We start from the raw sequence: 23,236 nt of genomic DNA on the forward strand, positions 1-23,236 counted from the left end.
GTGTCTGCCCTAAAGTCGCCATCAGTAATTATTTATGTGGATTCTGCCATAATATTCGATTTCCATCACTTAATGTCTCTAGGTAAGCCATCGCAACGAGCATCAATATTTTCCACAGACTAAACAGCTAGATCAATAGGACTATATATATGTATAGGTTTCATGGTATACACCCCTGAGTATATACAATGTACATGTACCAATCAGTGTCTGCTATATGGATGTAAACAGGGACCATGCACAACTGCAGTGCTGGCGCTGAGTTTATCTTACTGTAAATGGGGTCATTTTTAGATTAAACGGTGTCCTTATGTACAGTTTGAATGAAATTTCTTGACAATAATTAAGTGGGGTCCTTTTAATTTCTAGGCTTAAATTGCTCATGGAGGTCTTTAATGGAATATCTTAACTGCAAACCTGTTTTCTATTTCACATTCATTAAATTGCAACATGAACATGCTTTGCTTTAAATTTTCCATATATTGCATGTCTGTAAGATTTTGAGTTTTGTAAGAATTAAATTTGAATATGAATAACTTAACAAGTACCCGGTATGAATTGTCGATGAATTTACAGAAGAAGCTAACCTTCTGAAACACCTTGATAGTTTTCCTATACTTTTCTTGTTGACCCTGTGAAGTTTTTCTTCTGTTACCACTACATATTTTAAACCCGCTTTATCAAATTTTGAGTCAGACTAAAGAGCTACTGTTCTGTTTATACAGTATATGATTTTTCATATATGTATACTTGTACTTCACAACAACAAAATATACTTACGCAGAAACTATGACAATAAAATCTAGCCAGTTCCAGGGATCTCGTAGATATGTGAATCGATACAATATGAAACCTCTGGCTATATTTTTCACAATCATCTCAATGGTGTAGATGCCTAGAAAAACATATCTGAAAGAGAGACAATAACTGGTCATGAACTAATTACAGATATTTTACCATCAGTTTGTGATAGTACCTTAAACATGATTCTAAAAAAAGATTGAAACATTAATTGTAAAAAATAGCTCTACAAAGCAACCTTTAATTTTCTCTGTTTTTTTGTTTTTTTTTTTTTTTACACATACTACATATAGTTGAACCATGAACCATGTTATCTCAAATTCAGGTGGGGGTCTGGAAAAAAATTTGAGATATCCTGAGAATTTGAGATTACCGAGTAGTTTTTGCGTTATCAGAGTTTGAACAAAAAAAAAAAAAAAATATCCAATAATACAATTTTTCATTGTTGTAATGATAAAGACTGAGACAGGAAATCCAGCATGGAGTATATATAAGCAGCTGCTCATAAAATTGTAGTAGAAAACTTACTCTGCAGTTTCGGCAGCGGGTGACTTATGCATGGCTAGAAAGATACAGTTCATAAGAATGGTGGTGATGACTAGGTAATCAAAGAATTGATTGGTAGCTATGTACACAGCTAGCTTCCGAAGTGGGTTCCATGGAGGAAGGATGAAGAACGCCTTGGTCGAAGTGAATCTGTAGATAAACTTCTTCCCAAATCTTGGTGCTATTGCAACGAAAGTCTGTAAGGAAAAATAACCTGAATATATCACAATGTTAACAATGATTTTGCATTATTTAGCTTACACATTAATTACATACAATTATAGAAAAAGAATATTTCAATTTTGAATTCAAGATTTTTTTATAGTTAATTTACAAGCATTAAATGTAATAATTATAAAAAAATAAATTGAAAATTTAATTCAAGTTTTTGTAACCTTAACTAGTAACATAGCAATATTTCAACATGTAATTGGAGTTAAAGTCAAAAGTCTTGGAGAATGAAGACTATAATCATGACTGTTTCTGAGATTACAAAATATTATTTTTCATGCAAACACTTCCCAGTTTCATTATTGTAATACAAACCTGGAAGACTGCTACATGTAGCTCATTACTTACCTCTGACTTACCTTAATTAATTGATGGATACATCTGACTATTACGTATCATATCTGTCACTTAATATCATTGAAACAATGTCATTACATTTAAAAAAAAATCTATTTCATCATTTACATAATTGCTATATATGTCTATGTTAAAGTGAAGTTATTGTGTTATTATTTACATGATTGACATATTACTGTCTATTTATTGTTTTTAACATCATTTTTGTTTTGAAATGAAGATCTAATGTTAGGGTGCAGTAGAGTAAATTACATGCCATAATGTGTAATATATCTTGATATCTTTACAGTTATACTATTTTATGAACTCAAAGTCTCTTTTAATTAATTACATGATGTCTTGAATGTGTGAGCTCTTTATCAATCCTGAGGAGTTGAGGAACCACATCAGGGCTACATTTAAGAACATAATCACAGGATCCATCTACAGCAGAAAAATGATCCTATGGTTTTCCCAACTATTTTCCCTCAAGCATCTAAAATAGTCTTGACTCAAAAATGAATACAATTGAAGGTATAGCCAAACAGTTTGATTTGGTTTGTTTTTGTTTAACGTCCTATTAACAGCCAGGGTCATTTAAGGACGTGCCAGGTTTTGGAGGTGGAGGAAAGCCGGAGTACCCGGAGAAAAACCACCGGCCTACGGTCAGTTCCTGGCAACTGCCCCATGTAGGTTTCGAACTCGCAACCCAGAGGTGGAGGGCTAGTGATAAAGTGTCGGGACACCTTAACCACTCGGCCACCGCGGCCAAACAGTGTCTTCTGTCTTTTTTCACTATTAAGTACATAGAGAATTGTAAAATTCACATATGAATAAGTCTATCATTTGTATGGTCATATTCAAATGTTAATTATGCGGTGTTTTTGTTTCAAAATTATGCATTTTTATTCAAGCAGATCAAACCTATATGTTTATAGGAGTGTATTGTGGTAGATTTTAAAGTCTTTGATTTATGCCAGAATTTCTTATTTATAATTTTTGAAATTTCAATGAAATTTCAATGTATACATGTACATGTATAAGCTTTCTCCAGGTTCCAACAGTAGTTAATGACACACATGCATACTGGGTATTGCTTTAATTATGTCACCTATCGGCCCCTGCTGAAAATAATAACAGTGACATTGACCTTGACCCAAAATCCTTGAAACTCAAACTTGTTAGAGATATCACGGTCCTTAAAATTTGATCAAAGGAATGAAGCTGCTACAGCGCTGACAAGGCTTTTCTAAAAATAGTAACAGTGACCTAGATCTAGACATGGCAACCCTGAAACTTGAACTTGTCTGAGAGATCATGATGGTCTTTATATTTGTGTGAATTAAGTTTGATCCAAATCCCTAAAGGAATAAAGCTGGTAAAGCACTGACAAAGATTTTCTAAAAAAAAAAGTAACCTTGACCTTGACCTGACAACCATGAAACTATGGTTTCACCAATAGGGGACTAATAATCAGGATCAATGCAGTCACATCTGAGGTGTCTGTGTGTGTACAGAGGTTGGTGAACTGGACCATAAACATTCACTCAGGACCCAGCCAGTATATATAGAAATGATTTTATTACTGGTCAACAAGAGAACCATGTCAGTGATTACCTGGTCCTGCTTTAATCAATGGTTCTGACTCTATAATCATCTGTTTTGCTGGTCAATATAGTAGGGACAACAAATAAGTCTCTTGTTTCCCTATTTAATCAATTAGTCTGGCCACCTTTTGCCTCACAGCCATGTAAATACATTGCTGATTATTAGACAACAATGTCAACAACTACTTCTTGTAACAACCATATCTGCAACACCATCTAATTTCATTTTTCATAGTTAAACCCCTGTACTTTCTGAATAACATGTGTATCACATAGACCATTTGATTTTTGTTGGTTATATTGATTTTACCCCCTTCTTTGATCTGAAATTAAACCAGAAGCTGAAAGTCTCTTTTCATAAGTTTTCAACTGCTTTCACTGGAAAAATTTTGCAGAAAAAATGATTGATAGTCTTGAAAATGCCATACCATAAATAAGACAATCTATTTTAATCTTTGTACAAATGTATATCAGAATTGGTGTAGTTTTTATCTTTCTTTCTTTATAATGTGATGTTTAGGGTAGACAGCATGTTTGATATGTTCTCAGACAAGTGTCAAGCATCACAGACAGATAACAACAGGGACATCATCCAGCTGACAGCATGACATCTAACAGATAATCTAGGAATAAGTCGACAGAGCTAGACTGTATAACATATCATACATGTAGCAGCTATAAGAATTACACACACCAGTCAGATATTTTTAGAGCAATATTTGTTCATAAAGATTATGTTTATTATAACCATCTTGGGAATTATGAATGATAAAAACGAAATCTCTGATTACAGAAATAATTGGATTTATTACAGCAGTGTAACAATGGTTAACTTTTTAAGGGAGATAACTCTTCCAGATAAGATATCAATTATGCTGCCAGACAGAACTGTTTAAGCATTAAATTAAGACATTAATTTTGTGTACATTATGATACTGGTAATAAATTTGTAAATTGCTCAGTAACTTTATGTATGTAGAGAATATTGTAGTATTTACAGCAAATTACAGGTACCACAGAGTCTGTGTGAAAAGAATTTGTCAGTACTTGATATTAAATTACAATAAATATGATCTGGAACACTCATGGATCAAATAAAGCAGATTAACTATTTTCCATTCTATCCTGTACACAGTAAATGCTACACATTATTTGCCCATTAAATCTTGGTTCAGAACCACAATCATATTGGCTAAGGCAACATTATTATTTATAAATCAATGCCATATATATAATGAATGATGTTTTAACTTTTCCTTTATATCATAACAATACAAAGTTATTTCCCTTCAGCTAATTTCTGTTAAGAGTAAAATTGGGCAGTACTTTAACCTTGACAGAACAATTCCTGCAGTTTGGATACCCGACCAGATTTCAGCTGATTGTTTCCCCTTAAAAATAAAGGCAAACATATATTGTTTTAGTACTCAGGTTTTTTCTTGTTAAAGTTTTCTATTGACCAGTAATGAATAATGTCTTCAAGATAAAATTTCAAAGGAGAAAAGACACTGAACTACATCATCAGTTTCCATTTGTTACATAAATACCTACCTTTATATTAAAACTTAATATTGTTAACGACCTAATGAATTCAAGGTGAATCAAAACTTCTAGATCAAATATGAATGATACCAGGCATTTCATATTTTACAGATCATATCTTTTTAGGCCATCAAAGAATATAACATGTGATCAAAGCTGTTGAAATACTTCACAAATCTGATACATAATTTTTTTCATCGTAACAGATTGTGTAATTGTTTTTTCTCAAGACATAACTTTGGTTCTAATATTTAAATGATGACTGATACAAGTGTTTAAATGATTCACAATAATTCTAGACCATAAACTTCTGAACTATGTTAATTGTATGATTTAAAGTGTTACATTCCATTATTGGGTAATAATCATTCCGTACTATTGATAACCTAACAATTAATACTTCGTAACACCAACTAAAGATTTGGTTCATCTCATTACTGAATGCATTATTAATGGTTTTAAAACTGTAAAATCTACCATGAGGTAAATTGTTTAGACTTATCCAGGCTTTTCGTTCCAAATGATCTGTTTAAAACTATCATTGTGGACTCCACATTTGACTTCATTTGGCCTTTGGTGGGTTGCCCACTTTGTAGTTACATATACATCCTTTGTTGGAAATAATACAGTTTTACAGACAATAGAACAACAATTACTCGGAACAGTATCATATCTATACATGACTTTAAACCCCACTACAGATAAGACATCAACATACGATATCCCTGGGCACAAAGTGCTATTCAGGGGGCATAAGCATGGGCAAGAAATAGTCTGTACCAATATCCATTCAGAGTAGAATGAATTACAATTAATTCTTAATTATAAATTTATGAACACTATTTTTAATTACGTCTCTATCAAGCAATCTAAAAATAAGACAGCTGTGTGAGTTTGTGAAATAAACATCATACTGAAAAAGCAGAAGCTTAACACAAAGTATGATTTTGAGTCAATGTGACCTCAATTTTAATACGCTGAGCAGAAAGTTGATTTCTCCTTTGAAGTTTAATCTACATTATATGGTAAATTCAAATAAAATTAGAATAGAATAGTACCTAAAAATTCCCATAATTTTGATAACAAGTTTTAGAGTTTATTTTATCATATTTATTAAGATTAGTAAATTTCAATGAAAATGTCTAAGAGTAAATAATCTATATGAAATTTCTAAGCATGAACAGTAAATGACTGTGATGTATTGCTTGGTATGATATTGCATATTTCCATAGAAAAACATATGAAGTCCAAGTATCTATTCTAATTTATACTAACAGATTGAAGCTATTTACATTCTATATCTTGAGGTTTAAGTTCCTGTTCCATACACAGAAAAGGAAGGTCAAGTTAAATACAGCTACATTTCGTGATCTATGTGGACTGAGTAAACAAACACACCTTAGCCCGATATTGTTCACAGAAGTTAGCCTTTTTATTAAAATACTTCACCGTTGAATATCGTATTTCAAAGGGAACAGGAACATGGAAATGATCTGCCACCAGTTTTAAATCAATAGCCAATTATCTGACCCTATATGTGGGATATTGTAAACCATCATTGAATACATTATGTGAGGTTTTAAAATTCAATAGTACTTCATGAGGACCATAAACAAGTATGATACATCTTTAACAGAAATTATTCATATTGAATTTGAAAACAAATCTCAAATTGCTATTAAAATTTAAATAAATCTGGATATATCAAATTGAAATAAATCATCTTTAATCTATATCTGCAATAAACAGATTTTCTTTTAATTCCTTTCATTGTTCCTCTAAAGGTTTTCTTTTCTCTCGAGAAATGGAATTGTAAATTTCCTGGCAGGAAATGCTCCTTTTCAGGGTTTTTTTTTTTTTATAGATTTTAGATCAGTAGTAAACCTTGTGTGGTTTTATTATTTAAAACTTGCTAAAAGTTTGATGTGCAATGGGTTCAAAACCAAGTCATAAGAAATAAGAAATTGCACAATCTGAAAAAATCGTCACTCAAAACAGGAAAAAAATCAAAAACACACTTCATGAGAAATAAATTCTGCTTCCTAAGCAAAAAAGTGTGGTTTTTAATTAAAATTATTGGTTTACTGTCAAAATGATGAGAAGAAAGATGTATTCAAAGTGTTTCACAGCAGCCTTGACAGAAATAACTAATGAGAAGTGTGTGGTAATTTTATTGCCTGAAATGTTATCATGGGAAGTAAAATCAGGGAACTTTATGTTCGTTGGGCTACTAAATAGTATTGATGTTGTGTTAGAAATGAGCAGGCATACATTAACACATCAGACATGTAGCACTGAACTACAAAATACAAAACGTATTCAGAATGTCCTTGACATCCATAAAACTTCGCTACATGCAAAAATGAGCAAAATGGTTGATTGGCCTCCAAGGAGCCATATTGGATTTTAAAAGTCCAGGAGATCCTGTGGTGAAAACTTCTCTCTAGAATTCCAACTGATAACTCTTTAGGTAATGGAATTGCTTTTTCATTTTTATGATTTAAAAAAAACTTCCTCAGTTCTTAATTATAATGTATGCATTCCAAATACAACTGTTGCGAGAAAATTGTTTAACCCCTAAAAAATAAAAACTGTAATTTGTTTCAGGTCAGAAAACCCACCCATTTTAATACAATTTGGAAAGCCTTGATACACAATTAATTCAGAGTTATTCCTCAATATTTTACTTGGATCAGTAAGGTTTAATTTGCTGTCTGAAGTTAAGATCAGGAGGAACTAGAGGTTGAGGATTGGAGGTCAGAGGTTCACGGCTAAAGGAAATTGAATTTGTCAAATCATCAAAGACTATTATAAGCCTATAACAGTAAACTTGTTATCCTAAGTATCTGTTTTGCAACTGATATTGTCCTCCATGTTGCTTACACCACACTTACATGTAAAGTCCTGTATTTAAAACAAGGATAAGCGAGGTTCTTTTTATCTAGAATAAATTACATGTATAATGGCTTTAAAAGAACAAGACATTAAATCCAGAAATTGTCATGGGCAGAATATCTATAGTTCTATATTAAAGCAGATGTTAAATACAAGTATTGATTTTGTGTATAACAACAACACCATTGATTTTAAATTGAAATTGTATTTGTTTGTGTATCAAATACACAACAAAATTTATAAACAGTAAGAATTGTTGTCCCAGGAAGGTCATTTGCTTTGTATGGCAGTTATAGTTCTCCTAGGTAGGTTTGACCTGTTACATGAGTTAGTTGAGCTAATTAGTAAGTATGTATTAGAATCATGCTCCTTGTAAGAGGATTAACATAGGATTTTATGGTACACAGCATTCTGATCTTTGGCATTGAATGAGGGTATATGGTGTAGATATTAAAACATGACCATCAGATTAGTATGTTAAAACCAGATTATGAAATTTACTTTTAAAAACACAACTTAAAATTTTTAAAACACCAGTTATGGATTTTCTCTGAGGGAACAAAACATTCTAAAAATTTGTTGAAGGGGACAGAGAAGGCAATTACTAAGGACCAGACCAGGATTCAAACCCTAAGCTTGCCATGGACCTGCACTTTAGATAGATAGACACAATATAAACTATCACCAACTGAGTCATATGGCCCAGGCCAGGCTAGTCCTATAGTACCACACTCATCTATCTTTTACCAAAGTCACTAAACCAAAGAGGTCACAGCTCCCTCCATGAACATATCTAGATGCAAGGACAACCAAGAAGCATAATATATAGCTCTAGACAAATGCTAAATCAATGTAACCATGCAGGTCGTACATCAGACGAAGATTTCTCGAGCTTGTTAAATTACCATGCAGTGAGTGCCACAGGTGTGCACACAACCTAGTACTGATGTAAATTTTACTTGTTTAGTAAGATTAGTATTCACCTGTATACTCTATACCTCCCTCATAGATAAAACAGCAAATTTGTGGCACTCAATTGTCTATAAATAGGAGCCTATACAAAAGTTTATAAAAACAACTCTGAATACAGAAATGAAAAATGAAACTAAAGAATAAGAAATCAGACAATCACTTTAAACTAAAGACAAGTTACAGTGTAACTTTGCCACATAATGGTTACAGGTCATGGACATTTATCAGATATATTGTGTCATATTGTGTCATTAAAATATTTTATATGTAAATATATCAGAAATAAAACAAAAGTCATATTATTTCTCATTGGAATCATCACAACCTAAAACCTTATATACATGTTACAACGACCTGTCAAGCACAGGCTTATTCCACATGTCATAAAAATATGCAGCACAGAAATGAAATATTTGCTTCCATCATTAAATTTACAACAAAGATAGGGGATGTGCATTTGATCCAAGTGTCAAGGGTTTATTGCTATCCTGATGATAGCAAAGGGAAAGGCAGAGCTAGAAATTTACTGTACAATACAACAACGGTCGTTCAGGATGCAAAACGTGATGACAAAAGTATGTTATGGGAAGTTGATACTGGGAAATTCCTGAGGCAGGGATACCAGCCGCTCTTCCATTATGACTTTTCCCCTGTGCTTTACAAACCCACAAAACTAGTTCATCTCGAGGAATTTTATCACCTAGACGCACATTCATAGTAACAAATGCATCTGCATCTATAGCATATAACCTTCACATTGGTGCTGGGGACATCAGTTCGTTATGTAATGGTGATTTACATATTGGTAAATCAGTAAACTTGCATGAGAGTTTTAAATGCGACTGTTGTATGGACTGTACAATAGTTTAAATCTGTCGATATGAAATGACACGGTTGACCACTTTAGGGCCAATAAACTGGCCTTCATGTATATATATATATATTTATATTGAGGAATGGCAACAGTAACAAACAAATGTAACTGTGAGACTTTGATACAGGCCAAGTGATCAAATAATGGGACAAAACGTTCCTCAGGTATAGCACAGTTTGGGTAGAACTTGTCAATAACTCTGTAGAATGGAGACCTAGCTGTATTGACTGTATACTATGAAGTAATATGTGTTGATGTAATAGTGATGGCTGTTTGTAATCTAATTCGTTACATTGGAATCAATTCTCACACAGCCTAGTTATATACCATACCAGTTTTGTTCAATCGAGCTCAGACTACCAGATAGAATCCATTAATCTAGAATTTAGAGACTTTGGGTTTGAATCTCTCATCATAGTGGCCAGTTGCAATTTAGAAATCATTCTTCGATTATTTTGGTGAGTCCAATGATGGCATTTATAATTTGACATAAAACCATCAAAATGAAAAATATGCTGCAAGTGCAAACTTGCTGTTACTTTTGAGAAAAGGGTTTCACTCTAGCGTTTTATGGTGCGAAATCTCCAGAAACATTACAAGGGCATAAATAATGTATATTTAATTGATAGTGCAATTAAAAACAAATCATGGTGTTTTTATTACAATTTAATGTAAACCCCATTTACAAGTTCTAAGTCCCACAGTAGTAATGAAATAAATATATCTCTTTGTCAAATGGGAAATAAGATTAAATAGCAATAACATGAAATTCTTTTTGATTGACATGTTTTCTCAGTAACGTTTCCACTGTAACAGCTTGTATTAGAGATGGTATCAGCACTTATCTGAATTATCAAATTCTTCTTTTTAGGATTATCCTAAAGTGAGAATTATCAGTTTGTAGAACCCATCAATAAGATTAAAGATCAACTAGCCAGTGGCAATATTGGCACCTCTACACTGGGAACGGTTTTTTAAAATATTGATACATGTATAAAAAGTAAATGTTATAAACACATACATGTATACATAGTATGTATGTATTGCAGTATGTTATTATCAAAATGAACAGTAAAACTGTCTGAAAAATTTAAAGGTTCCAAGTAAAGCAAATATCTGCCAATATTCTACAATGTATGATAATAGCTACATATGTATACTCAGTAAATACCTGTCTGCGACAAAAGCACCTTTACATTTGTATCAACAAATATTTATGTAGATCATAATTTTACACCTGTATTAAATTGTATAAAACACCAGTATATATATATCGCACTATATATTCAAAGTTACACCTTTTTTTCATTATAGATATTGTAGCATTATTGCCATACATAGTAACATTTTTTTTTTTTTTTTTTTTAGTCAGAAAAGTATTTGGAAAACTAACACAATTTTAATATTTGTCAAAAATTAATCACTAGAAAGTATTTTATCTCATAATACACAAAAACGTAGTCTGTTCGAGCCTGCCGTGTTTCTGCCATTCAGATATAAGCACTGCCTAATGCAAAATGAGCTTTCATGAATTAATTCATTGCTCATTTTGGAACCATTTAAAGCTTATTTTTCTTACAGTTTATAAAATTGCTATTGATAATTGTGTTTTCTTTCACAGTTAAGTTTTGCTGAATTAATCAATAGAATTCAAATTCATAAGAAAAGATTTTACCAGGTTTCAATGTTGATCCAATTACAGGACAAACCTGATCTTTTCATTTCCAAATACATAAAAGAAAATCTCAAAGGTATACTGAGTGTATGGTGGATAGCTAATGTGCCAAACTTTGATCTACTTTGACAAGTAGGCAGGCCAATTAATCCATTTAAATCTGTGGCTGCTAGTTTTATTCATCATATATATGTATGTATATATATTTTAAAACGTGTAAATGCTCATAACTATAAAATCAACTGTATATATGAATGAAAATAAAAATTTATGTCTCAGGTGAATAGAATTACAATCACAACAAAATGATAATGGCATCATTTATTATGATTTTTTCACTAATGGGTTTACAAATCACTAAATGATGTAAAATATATAAGACTAAAATCAGAAATAGAATTTTGCTGCAGTACCACATCACAACAAATACAATACCTATAATAGTAAGTATTATATGTCTAGTATGCACCTCAATCTTGCTGATCAACCAATCAGATTTCCAGCTGATCAACCAATCAGATACCCCCTGCTGATCAACCAATCAGAGAACTGCATTTGGTCCTTGCATGTCATCTCCTATTTTTGCTGAATCAATTGTTAAGATAAATCTTTCAAAAATTACAAATTGTGTTCAACTTCCATATTTACCTTGTAATAAGTCACCCACCTGATATGCAGCTCTAAGGTCAAAATGTAGAGGAGAGATACCTACTTTTGCTACACGCCACACTGCCTGAAGCAAGTGAACCCATACCATATGTAGTGTAAAAGAAATTGCCTCCCTGGACAAACTTTTTCTTTGATGTATGTCCAAGGTCACGACTCAGAAGTTAACATGTAGGTCAGAATATCCTAATTTTTGATACATAACACACTGCCTCACCTGTAATAGCTGCACCCCGACAAGAGAGCAGAAGTGCGGACGAAAGGACAGATGGAAGAACTGAGTACATGCACAACGCAAAAGTTTTCTCTCCCTCAGTTCCAGCTAGGTGGGGGACTGATAACCCCAGAGACCAACACATATAACTTGAATCAAACAAAAGGATGAGCTTATTACAGGTCAACAAAATGACATTTGTTAGTACATTTAATACACTGCAATAGACATATGTGTGGTCTTATTATAGATACAGAATTGTTTCTAGATAAATATGTTACAAAGTTTTTGAGTTTTACCCTCAGTACTTTGTATCACTTCAGAGCTTCTAACATATAAATAAAACAATTTACATACACTGCAGGTCTACCAATATATACTGTGCCTATTGTTGGGTGGGTGTAGGGGATTAAGTGTGATACATGTTTTTTAATTATCCCTTAATAATTACATGTTAATGTTAACAAGTTTGTGTTTAAGAGAGAAAAAAAATGGTGTCCAATTATGATGTAATTATCTAAATTGTATACAACTGACTATCCAGTTTATGTGATAAAGAAACCTGGCAGACAAGGTAGAAAATACAATTTACATTCTAACCTCACATTGCGTCATATTCAATAAAATAATACCAGTACCATGAATAGTTCATATAATCCTTAAAATCAATATTTACTCATCTTTCCTTTGATCTGAGACCCGGTTACGAAACAGAATCATCCTAAATTGTTAGCTGCATACTCATGGAATGGAGATTTAATGCTGATATGGCTATGGCTGTTTCTATAGGATTTTTTTTGCAGAACATTTTATTATTGTATCAATTATAACTTGAAAAGACTATAAGTTGAGAGGCTAAATTCATTGTGCTTTAATTGTTGGTGTAGTAGTAATGTCAGTTAAGGGAATATAAGCTGACTGAGAAGTGCTAATTTTAAATGTTCATGCCTTTAATTTGTGCAGCAATGTCAGATAAGAGAATTTTCATACATTACGTGAAATTTGTATGGCATTTTGTAACTCACATTTCATTTTTTATTTCCATACTTAAATATAAATTCATGAATTGAATTATGTCATTGCAATGTATTTCATATCCTGTTTCTATTAATAAATACTCATTTTAAAGCTAACACACTCCCTGTAGTTAATAATCTTATTTGTCCAAGCACGAGACGTACATATACATTTAACATGCATGTACGAAGAAAACTTACATTTGTAAATGTCAACACAGTCACTTCAGTACAAAAAGCTTGTTTACAAGTGTTGCTGTAAATATTTGTAATTATCAATAGAATGAGTCTAGAGGGTTGATAAAATACATCAAAATTTTTGGTTTGTGTCAAAAATTACTACTAACAGTAACACACTACAACAGTAACATGGCACAACAGTAACACACTACAACAGTAACACACCACAACAGTAACACACACAACACTAACACACCACAACAGTAACACACTACAACAGTAACACACCACAACAGTAACACACTACAACAGTAACACACTACAACAGTAACATGGCACAACAGTAACACACTACAACAGTAACACACCACAACAGCAACACACACAACACTAACACACCACAACAGTAACACACTACAACAGTAATACACCAAAACAGTAATACACTACAACAGTAACAAACCACAACAGTAACACCTCACAACAGTAACACACACAACAGTAACACACAACAGTAACACACTACAACAGTTACACACCACAACTGTAACACACCACAACAGTAACACACTACAACAGTAGCATACACAACAGTAACACACTACAACAGTAACACACTACAACAGTAACACACCACAATAGTAACACACCACAGCAGTAACACACTACAACAGTAACACCTCACAACAGTAACACATCACAACAGTAACACACCTCAATAGTAACACCTCACAACAGTAACACATCACAACAGTAACACACCTCAATAGTAACACACACAACAGTAACACATCACAACAGTAACACACCTCAATAGTAGCACATCACAACAGTAACAAACCACAACAGTAACATACACAACAGTAACACACACAACAGTAACACACAACAGTAACACACTACAACAGTTACACACCACAATAGTAACACACTACAACAGTAACACACACAACAGTAACACACCTCAATAGTAACACACACAACAGTAACACATCACAACAGTAACACACCACAACAGTAACACACTACAACAGTAACACACACAAGTAACACATACAACAGTAACACATCACAACAGTAACACACTACAACAGTAACACACTACAACAGTAACACATCACAACAGTAACAATCCACAACAGTAACACCTCACAACAGTAACACACACAACAGTAACACACACAACAGTAACACACAACAGTAACACACTACAACAGTTACACACCACAACAGTAACACACTACAGCAGTAACACACACAACAGTAACACACCTCAATAGTAACACACACAACAGCTTCACACTACAACAGTAACACACCACAACAGTAACACACCACAACAGTAACACACAACAGTAACACACTACAACAGTAACACACAACAGTAACACACCACAACAGTAACACACACAACAGCTTCACACTACAACAGTAACACAAAACAGTAACACACTACAACAGTAACACACCAAAACAGTAACTAATTGCATTAGTAACACACTTTACACTACAACAGTAACACACTACAACAGTAACACACCACAACAGTAACACACCACAACAGTAACAAACAACAACAGTATCACACAACAACAGTAACACACCAAAACAGTAACACACTACAACAGTAACACACCAAAACAGTAACACACTACAACAGTAACACACTACAACAGTAACACACCAAAACAGTAACACACCAAAACAGTAACACACTACAACAGTAACACACCAAAACAGTAACACACTACAACAGTAACACACCAAAACAGTAACGCACCAAAACAGTAACACACTACAACAGTAACTAATTGCATTAGTAACACACTTTACACTACAACAGTAACACACCAAAACAGTAACATACTACAACAGTAACACACCAAAACAGTAACACACCAAAACAGTAACACACTACAACAGTAACACACCACAACAGTAACACACCACAACAGTAACACACCACAACAGTAACACACCAAAACAGTAACACACTACAACAGTAACACATCACAACAGTAACACACCACAACAGTAACACACACAACAGTAACACACCACAATAGTAACACACCACAGCAGTAACACACACAACAGTAACACACTAAAACAGTAACACATCACAACAGTAACACACCTCAATAGTAACACACACAACAGCTTCACACTACAACAGTAACACACCACAACAGTAACACACCACAACAAACACACCACAACAGTAACACACCACAACAGTAACACACAACAGTAACACACCACAACAGTAACACACACAACAGCTTCACACTACAACAGTAACACACTACAACAGTAACACACCAAAACAGTAACTAATTGCATTAGTAACACACTACAACAGTTACACACTACAACAGTAACACATCACAACAGTAACACACCACAACAGTAACACACACAACAGTAACACACCACAACAGTAACACACCACAATAGTAACACACCACAGCAGTAACACACACAACAGTAACACACCAAAACAGTAACACATCACAACAGTAACACACTACAACAGTAACACATCACAACAGTAACACACCACAACAAATGTACTTATATTATAGGAAATGAGACCTCTTAATCTCTGAGTAAAAAAACTATGATGAATTCAAACCAATTTGATTTTATTAAATCAGATATACATCATTCGACACGGGACAAAATTTAAATTCTATGACTTTTTTTTTGATAACAGGGGTTTGAATATAAATCTGTTGAAATGTACCCCCATGTTTAGTACCTCTATACAGAGCTGTTGACAAAGGGTTTCACATCCTGTTCATCTGCCAGATAAAGACACCCCTCATTTTCAATCAATCACTGGAAACAGTATATAGGAATATGGCGTTAATGTGCATGCTCTTGTACATTAGTGTGTGTTTTTTGCAACATATTTAAGAAAACTGGAGCCTAGCTATCGCTACCACAACAATAATCCACAGAGATTTAAATGCTTCATTCATTTCAGGAGTTCATCGGTTTAAGTTTCTGTTGTTTCTTTAAGCATGCCACACAGATTTAGGTTGGGGTTAAATCTTATGTTATTGTTCAGTTGTCCAAGTGTGCACATGATCCATGGCTATTTCAAAGTTACAGGTACCTGAGGTAGGCACTCAGGTGTACGCTATTATAACCCTTAACACAAGTACACCTGTAATCAACACACTAACTGTACAGGTATGTTTAGAGTTAATCATTTTTGTGTTGGACTTCAATTTTATGTTTCAAATTAGCATAAATTTCAAGGTTGAACTAGATGCTTGCAAAGGAAGTTTCCCATTTTAGTTTTCAATTTTAAGTCAACATATCTAATTTGAAGTAAATCAAATGAAGGTCAATCAATGACTAAGAGCAAAGATAACCTTGCAGTTTTTAAGCACTTGATTTAAGGATTGTACATGAATGTAAATTGTTCTGATGTATATATGGTAAGCAGTAATATTGGTAATATTGTAATGAATGTCATAATACAAAGGAAAAATAAACCGGGATTATACATAATTATCACCAGAGAAAGAGCCATGCTAAGATACAGTGACACCCTGGGTATTGTACTTAACTATGGCCTTAAATAACTATAAAATTGTCAATGGGCTCAATTAAGGAAAATACCTAGAAAGTATGGCAATCAATCTGTATTGAATACTTGCTCACAATCAATTATTCTTGATTGTTGTACTTAGACTGGCCACTATAGCCACTAAGGGTTTTGTTAAGAATTGCTCAGCTAAATTATAATACTAGATTATCTCCCCCTATTGGTAGTTTTAAACTTGTCTAGAATCAGGCAGAGACCAAAATCATAAAGCTCAATTTTGTTTATAGTTCTGATATTCTAGAGACAGGGGGCCAGTCTATTTAGTATATTGTATTACCAACTTTTGCTGACTGGTACCAAAAATGTTGTTTTGATATAGAAGTCCACAGGAACATTGAATTATTTGTTTCAATATCATTTTACTCCAAGGAAGGCTCTTGGGTGTTTTTGATCTTATGACAAAACTGCTTTTTTACTCATTTTGGGGCTCATCGGGTTTCAGATTCGCCTAATAAACATCCTATCCCCAATGTCCAAGAAGAAAAAAATGTACTTACAACTCTTGTCTATTTTGTCTATGTATCATTAATTCAAATTATAAACAATCAATCATATTGAGAAACGAAGATTTAATTACATGAAACAGTGGGAAAAGTGTTCTCCATGTTTATGTGTGAGGTTGGTTTCTAACAATCAATCATCAATCTGTAAGGGTATACTGTTTCCTAAATTCAGCCTATCTGGTCACCTGAGCAGGTGTGAATTTAAATATCCTCACCACAACCACATCTAGCACATTCAATCTTTTTCATTATCAAACCCTTCAAACAATGAGCCTGTTTGTAGTTGATAATGAGAGGGTTAACAGGGTCACTAAACACTCATATCAGGGACAATCTATCTGATTGGGTTCTCACCACAAATCAAGGTATACAATAAGAGTATGGAGTTTACCTTATAAATCAAATACATTGACTTTGATACTTTCTAATCATAAATATTGGAGAAGATAGAAATTAAAGTTCCAGCCATTTAAACAAAGCTGATGTATTTTATATTTGCAACACAAAGATTCAGGAATGGCTTACACATCAGAAAAAAATATTGCTATCAGCTTTAATATCAGGTATTGGTTAGTTGTTATCTTGTTGAATTTGTTAAAAAAATTAAAATTGGTTAAACCTATTTATCTTTTATAAAAGAATTAAAATTTGTTAAACCTATTTATTTTTTATAGAAGAAAAACCTATTTATTTTTTATATACAATGTACTAGGAATTAATGCACTTTACCTTCAATATGAAAGTGATGTTTTATGCCAATATTGTTTGAATAGTATATACTTATTTTACCACAATAACACCTCTATTTGTCATAGTCACTGTTGATCGAATAAAATCAACGATTTCAAAAATTAAAACAACTGAAGTCTGTGCTAGTTCCTATTTAAAGGGAGATAATTTGTGACTTTTGTTTGCTGATATGTATATATTTGCACCTCATTTACAATATACAGTAGAAATTTGTTCCAACTGTACTTTTTTTTAGTTTCAAGGTTTTGTCAGTATATTCTATTATTAATACATGGATTACGTCATTAACGATGTTAAAAAAGATGGTGAAAATCTTCAAAAACCTAAATACATCATCATAGTCCTGATGTACTAAATATACAATACACTTACCTGCTAATCCTCATGTCCAGTTGCTAAAGTAAAGAAATACTTACCGTTTTCTTTAAATTCCCAAAACACTTTTCGTACTGAAATATGTATATCCAAACCATGGAATGATTGATAGAACACACTGAGGAATGGATTTATTTGACAATTTTACCTTGTCTTTGATAAACCGATCGATCTCCTCAAGCGGTTTACCGTAGTAGTCTGTCCGGAATATGTCACCGAGATCCGGAGGGAGGAGATCTCCCTCCTTTAGCTTCGGATCACATTCCTTCTTCGCTTCTTCTTCATCATCGTCAAACCTGAGCTCTCCGTCGACGAGATGAGCTTCGGCGATACCTCCAGTTTTTTCTTCCTTCTTTCGCTTATCCTCCTCCTTCTGGAGTTGTTTAGCCCAAGAGTCGTCCGTGTACAGTCGGAATTTGACCCGTGATTCCACATCGCTGACAGCAGACGACGGTCGCGAAGACAGTACACTTTTGGCATCATTTGCATCCGCCACCACTGCCGGAGCCACGCCATTCTCGTAGGGACTAAGATGATTTTTATCATCATTTCCCTTCATTTCAGTCATTTATCCAACTTTAAGTGAACACACGGTCCTCGGATGTCGCCAGATATAATCCGTTTGGAATTTGTTGAAGCACACACAAGCATTTAAGCTAGGAAGAGAAAAACGCGAGGTGCAGCTCCACCTCATACTCAAGTCATCGTGTATCCATCATTAGACATCAATGGACATTTCTGCAATAGAAATTATAAACATCAGACAAGATCAGAACAGAAAATGTAAACATAATACGACAATAGGCTATGTGACATATATCCCGTACAAATCCTTTAGCGTCCATTTAATCACAGGCGTCTGAATGTGGTTAGTATTTATAGAAAAATATAAGCCCCTACCCCAACTATATTTGTTGATATAGTAGAAGAAGTTATTTTTCCCCATCAATACTAACCAGATGCAAATGCCTGTGACTTAATCCATTCATAAAGTACGGTATTACATGTATAGGTTTGAATAGGAAGGATGAATAAAAATATGTGAATTATAGTCCAAGTAAACTGCTTGTAGACAACCTGTTGGACGAATATCGTCAGTTAACATTCAAACACGAGAAAACACGTGCGTGAAAGAGAAAAAATATGTCTCAAAATGGTGTCAATAGATTTCGGAGACAAATATTCATCTATACAGACTAGTAGTCATCACAACACACAAGCAGAACTGTCAGCTTTTATTTTTAAACAAATAAAATCTAAAAGAAATTGGATTTGAAATGCTGCAGTTATTTCTTGTGAAATAGTAAACTAAACAAGTAAACCCATATCAAGAGAGACGTGTACCAAGTATACCAAATATACCTGGTCACCTCGTCTCCAGAATCTTCCTGGTCATCCATCAGTATTATGGTAATATCTTATTTACTACGAAAGAAAATAATTCAATCTAAAACGCATGACGTTTCTATAAGTAACCAAACCAAATATTAAACGTGGTATATATGTACATGCCTGTAACTATAATTGAAAGAAAATAGAAATGCAAGTCCGATTGTTACAAAAAATCAATGAAACTAAAGTATAAGATATATTCCTAGGGATTATTTCATCAAATAGGAAACATGTTCAAATTTTACCATAAATATCATAAATAAATAAAAATCTTTTCAAGATATTCCTACGAGTGGTCTAGAATATTGAAAGAAGAAAAACGTACACTTTGAAGTCTCTAAAAACATTGCTGAATATCGTACAAACCAGTTAAATGTTCGAATACTAGAATTATTCAAATATCACAATACATGTCTTTTCAATCGTAATTAAATTAGGCTGGAAATATTACAATTGTATGTCCTGACATTGTTGATCAACCAAAACCTACACGGATAATTCCATCGGTATTCTCAACAAACCAATTTCTGAACAACCACGTCCCATAGACACGTCTCGAAAACCACTAATTCCGACTGGAAAAAAATTCTCAATAGAAACACACAAATGTCTGCGACTATCCGTCGAACAATACGCTCCACATTTCACAACATACCAAAACCTAGGGCTGAAAAGCACTAAGTCGGTTTCCACTCGATACCTACTAGCAATATTGACTTAATCCCTTGTGCTTTCTTCTTAGATCGTTAATTGGAGTATGACGTCACATGTAGTCCGACATTGGTTCTCACTCTAAAGCGATCCCCATAAACAGTAACACTTTAGAGTTCCTTTTTCCGTCTCAATTGTCCGAGAAAAAATACTCTCCACAACGACGTTAACACAACAAATCCGTTAAAAAACTTCTCTGTAGTGATAACTGTCAGTTGAAGCGAGCTTATCGTGACCGACCCAACAGTGACAAACGAATTGTTCCCATTGTGCCAAAGCCGCCAGGGTTTGTCCGGTGTTTAGTATATCAAGTTGTGTTTCACAATAAGCTGGCATTGAGACGTTTAATAGAGGGTTTAGGCTTGTCGAACTCCGAGCCCTAGCGGTGGACACGTATCAGTGTATATAAAATGTAATGCTCCACCGAGCACGTCCCGAACCCGTTATTCTTTTGTATCATACACATGCAATAATCATGTATTGCTTTTGGATACCAAAGATTTACTAAATACTGTTATGATCTGGTATTAAATGCTCGGCGAGATATCTACAGGTCAAACAGAAGCGGTAAAGACTATTTATAAAACGTGTATATATAATACCATATATATGTACGTACAGTTCTTAACAAATATAAGAAGGTCATTTAACAGAACTCTATTTACTTGACATATGTAACCACACAAATAAAAAGACCACGGAACATTCAACGATAGCGTGATTACTGTCATTTTTGTTGTTCACATAAATGTTCCCAATTAAGTTTGTGTATCGTTTTATGGCCATTTGTCATTAAGCTCTGTATTACCTATAAACTAATAAAGGACTCGAGTTTTATTATACGCCTACAATTCACAAGTGATTGTAATTATCAAACGTGCTGTCTAGTACATTTTCATATTGAAGATCTTATCGGATAAAACATATTAGTGAGCAAGTAATGCAAAAATGTACTTGAAATGTCACTTTGTCACCATTACCACAAGGTATCATCGCCTAATTAATTCCAATAGTCGATTTGCAACACGATTCATACAAAAGGCCCACAAGTGAAAACTTCCTGTTTGTCTGTCATATTAAGGACTCATTACAAATCCCTGCCACATCAAGCGCATAAGAAGGACCCCCGCTGTATCAAAGGCTTCACACTAAGTCACTAACTGATGTCACTACAGGGGTTCGTATTGGTCCCAGGGCCATGTTCTATTAACAGATTGGATTAATCTCTTTCCTATTAAGGACTTATCACATGTACAGGCCCTTGTCGTATTCACTTCCAAGATTTATCGACTCAAACATTTTGGCCTCCTGGATGATGACAAATCGAAACATGCGTGTGCGCTGTGTTTGTTTCATTGGATTTACATTCGTTAATAAAAATGTAATAATTATAACTGCAATGTTGTCACGTTGGAAGAAACAGAAATGTAATCACATAGTTGGTATACTTAATTCCCCTGTCCTGCTATGTTGTCTTTAATTTTCGTATTATAAGAAAGTCAATGAGATACAAAATACTATTTCACGCCGTGAATGCTAACCTGCACGAAATTAAGTATCAAATTGTCGTCACACAGTTTCAGGTCTCATCATTCTCATATTATCATTGCATTGTTAACTGATGTCCCTGCCCTGTCTTTGCAAAATCGTGACATCATTGAAATACCAACAATCGCGAATATTATACCCCAAAAGTACAGTTTCGTTTTCAATTGAAAATAACCATATCTGAAAAAGTGGTATCATCTTTTTTGCTTTACAGGACACGACATTATATCAAACTTAAACCTATGAGATCGCTAGCCTATCAGAACACAGCTTTCTATAAAATTGAAACCTATGAGATCGCTAGCCTATCAGAACACAGCTTTCTATAAAATTGAAACCAGTGAGATCGCTAGCCTATCAGAGTGAGATCGCTAGCCTATCAGAACACAGCTTTCTATAAAATTGAAACCAGTGAGATCGCTAGCCTATCAGAACACGGCTTTCTGTAAAATTGAAACCAGTGAGATCGCTAGCCTATCAGAACACGGCTTTCTATAAAATTGAAACCAGTGAGATCGCTAGCCTATCAGAACACGGCTTTCTATAAAATTGAAACCAGTGAGATCGCTAGCCTATCAGAACACGGCTTTCTATAAAACTGAAACCAGTGAGATCGCTAGCCTATCAGAACACAGCTTTCTATAAAATTGAAACCAGTGAGATCGCTAGCCTATCAGAACACGGCTTTCTATAAAATTGAAACCAGTGAGATCGCTAGCCTATCAGAACACGGCTTTCTATAAAATTGAAACCAGTGAGATCGCTAGCCTATCAGAGTGAGAT

At 33.8% G+C, this 23,236-nt stretch overlaps 1 protein-coding gene across 1 annotated transcript in view; it reads right to left on the reverse strand.

Annotated features, from left to right (window-relative positions):
• Positions 1-23,236, reverse strand: part of LOC117333870 (sodium channel protein 1 brain-like) — an 87,649-nt gene that overhangs the window by 37,372 nt on the left and 27,041 nt on the right. Inside the window, 3 exon segments of the mRNA XM_033893288.1 lie at positions 781-909; positions 1,330-1,544; positions 18,951-19,540. Of these exon segments, the coding sequence (XP_033749179.1) occupies positions 781-909; positions 1,330-1,544; positions 18,951-19,370 (764 nt within the window). The 5' untranslated portion in view covers positions 19,371-19,540.

Source organism: Pecten maximus, chromosome 9 (genome assembly GCF_902652985.1).
Source record: "Pecten maximus chromosome 9, xPecMax1.1, whole genome shotgun sequence".
Taxonomy (NCBI): Eukaryota; Metazoa; Mollusca; class Bivalvia; order Pectinida; family Pectinidae; genus Pecten; species Pecten maximus.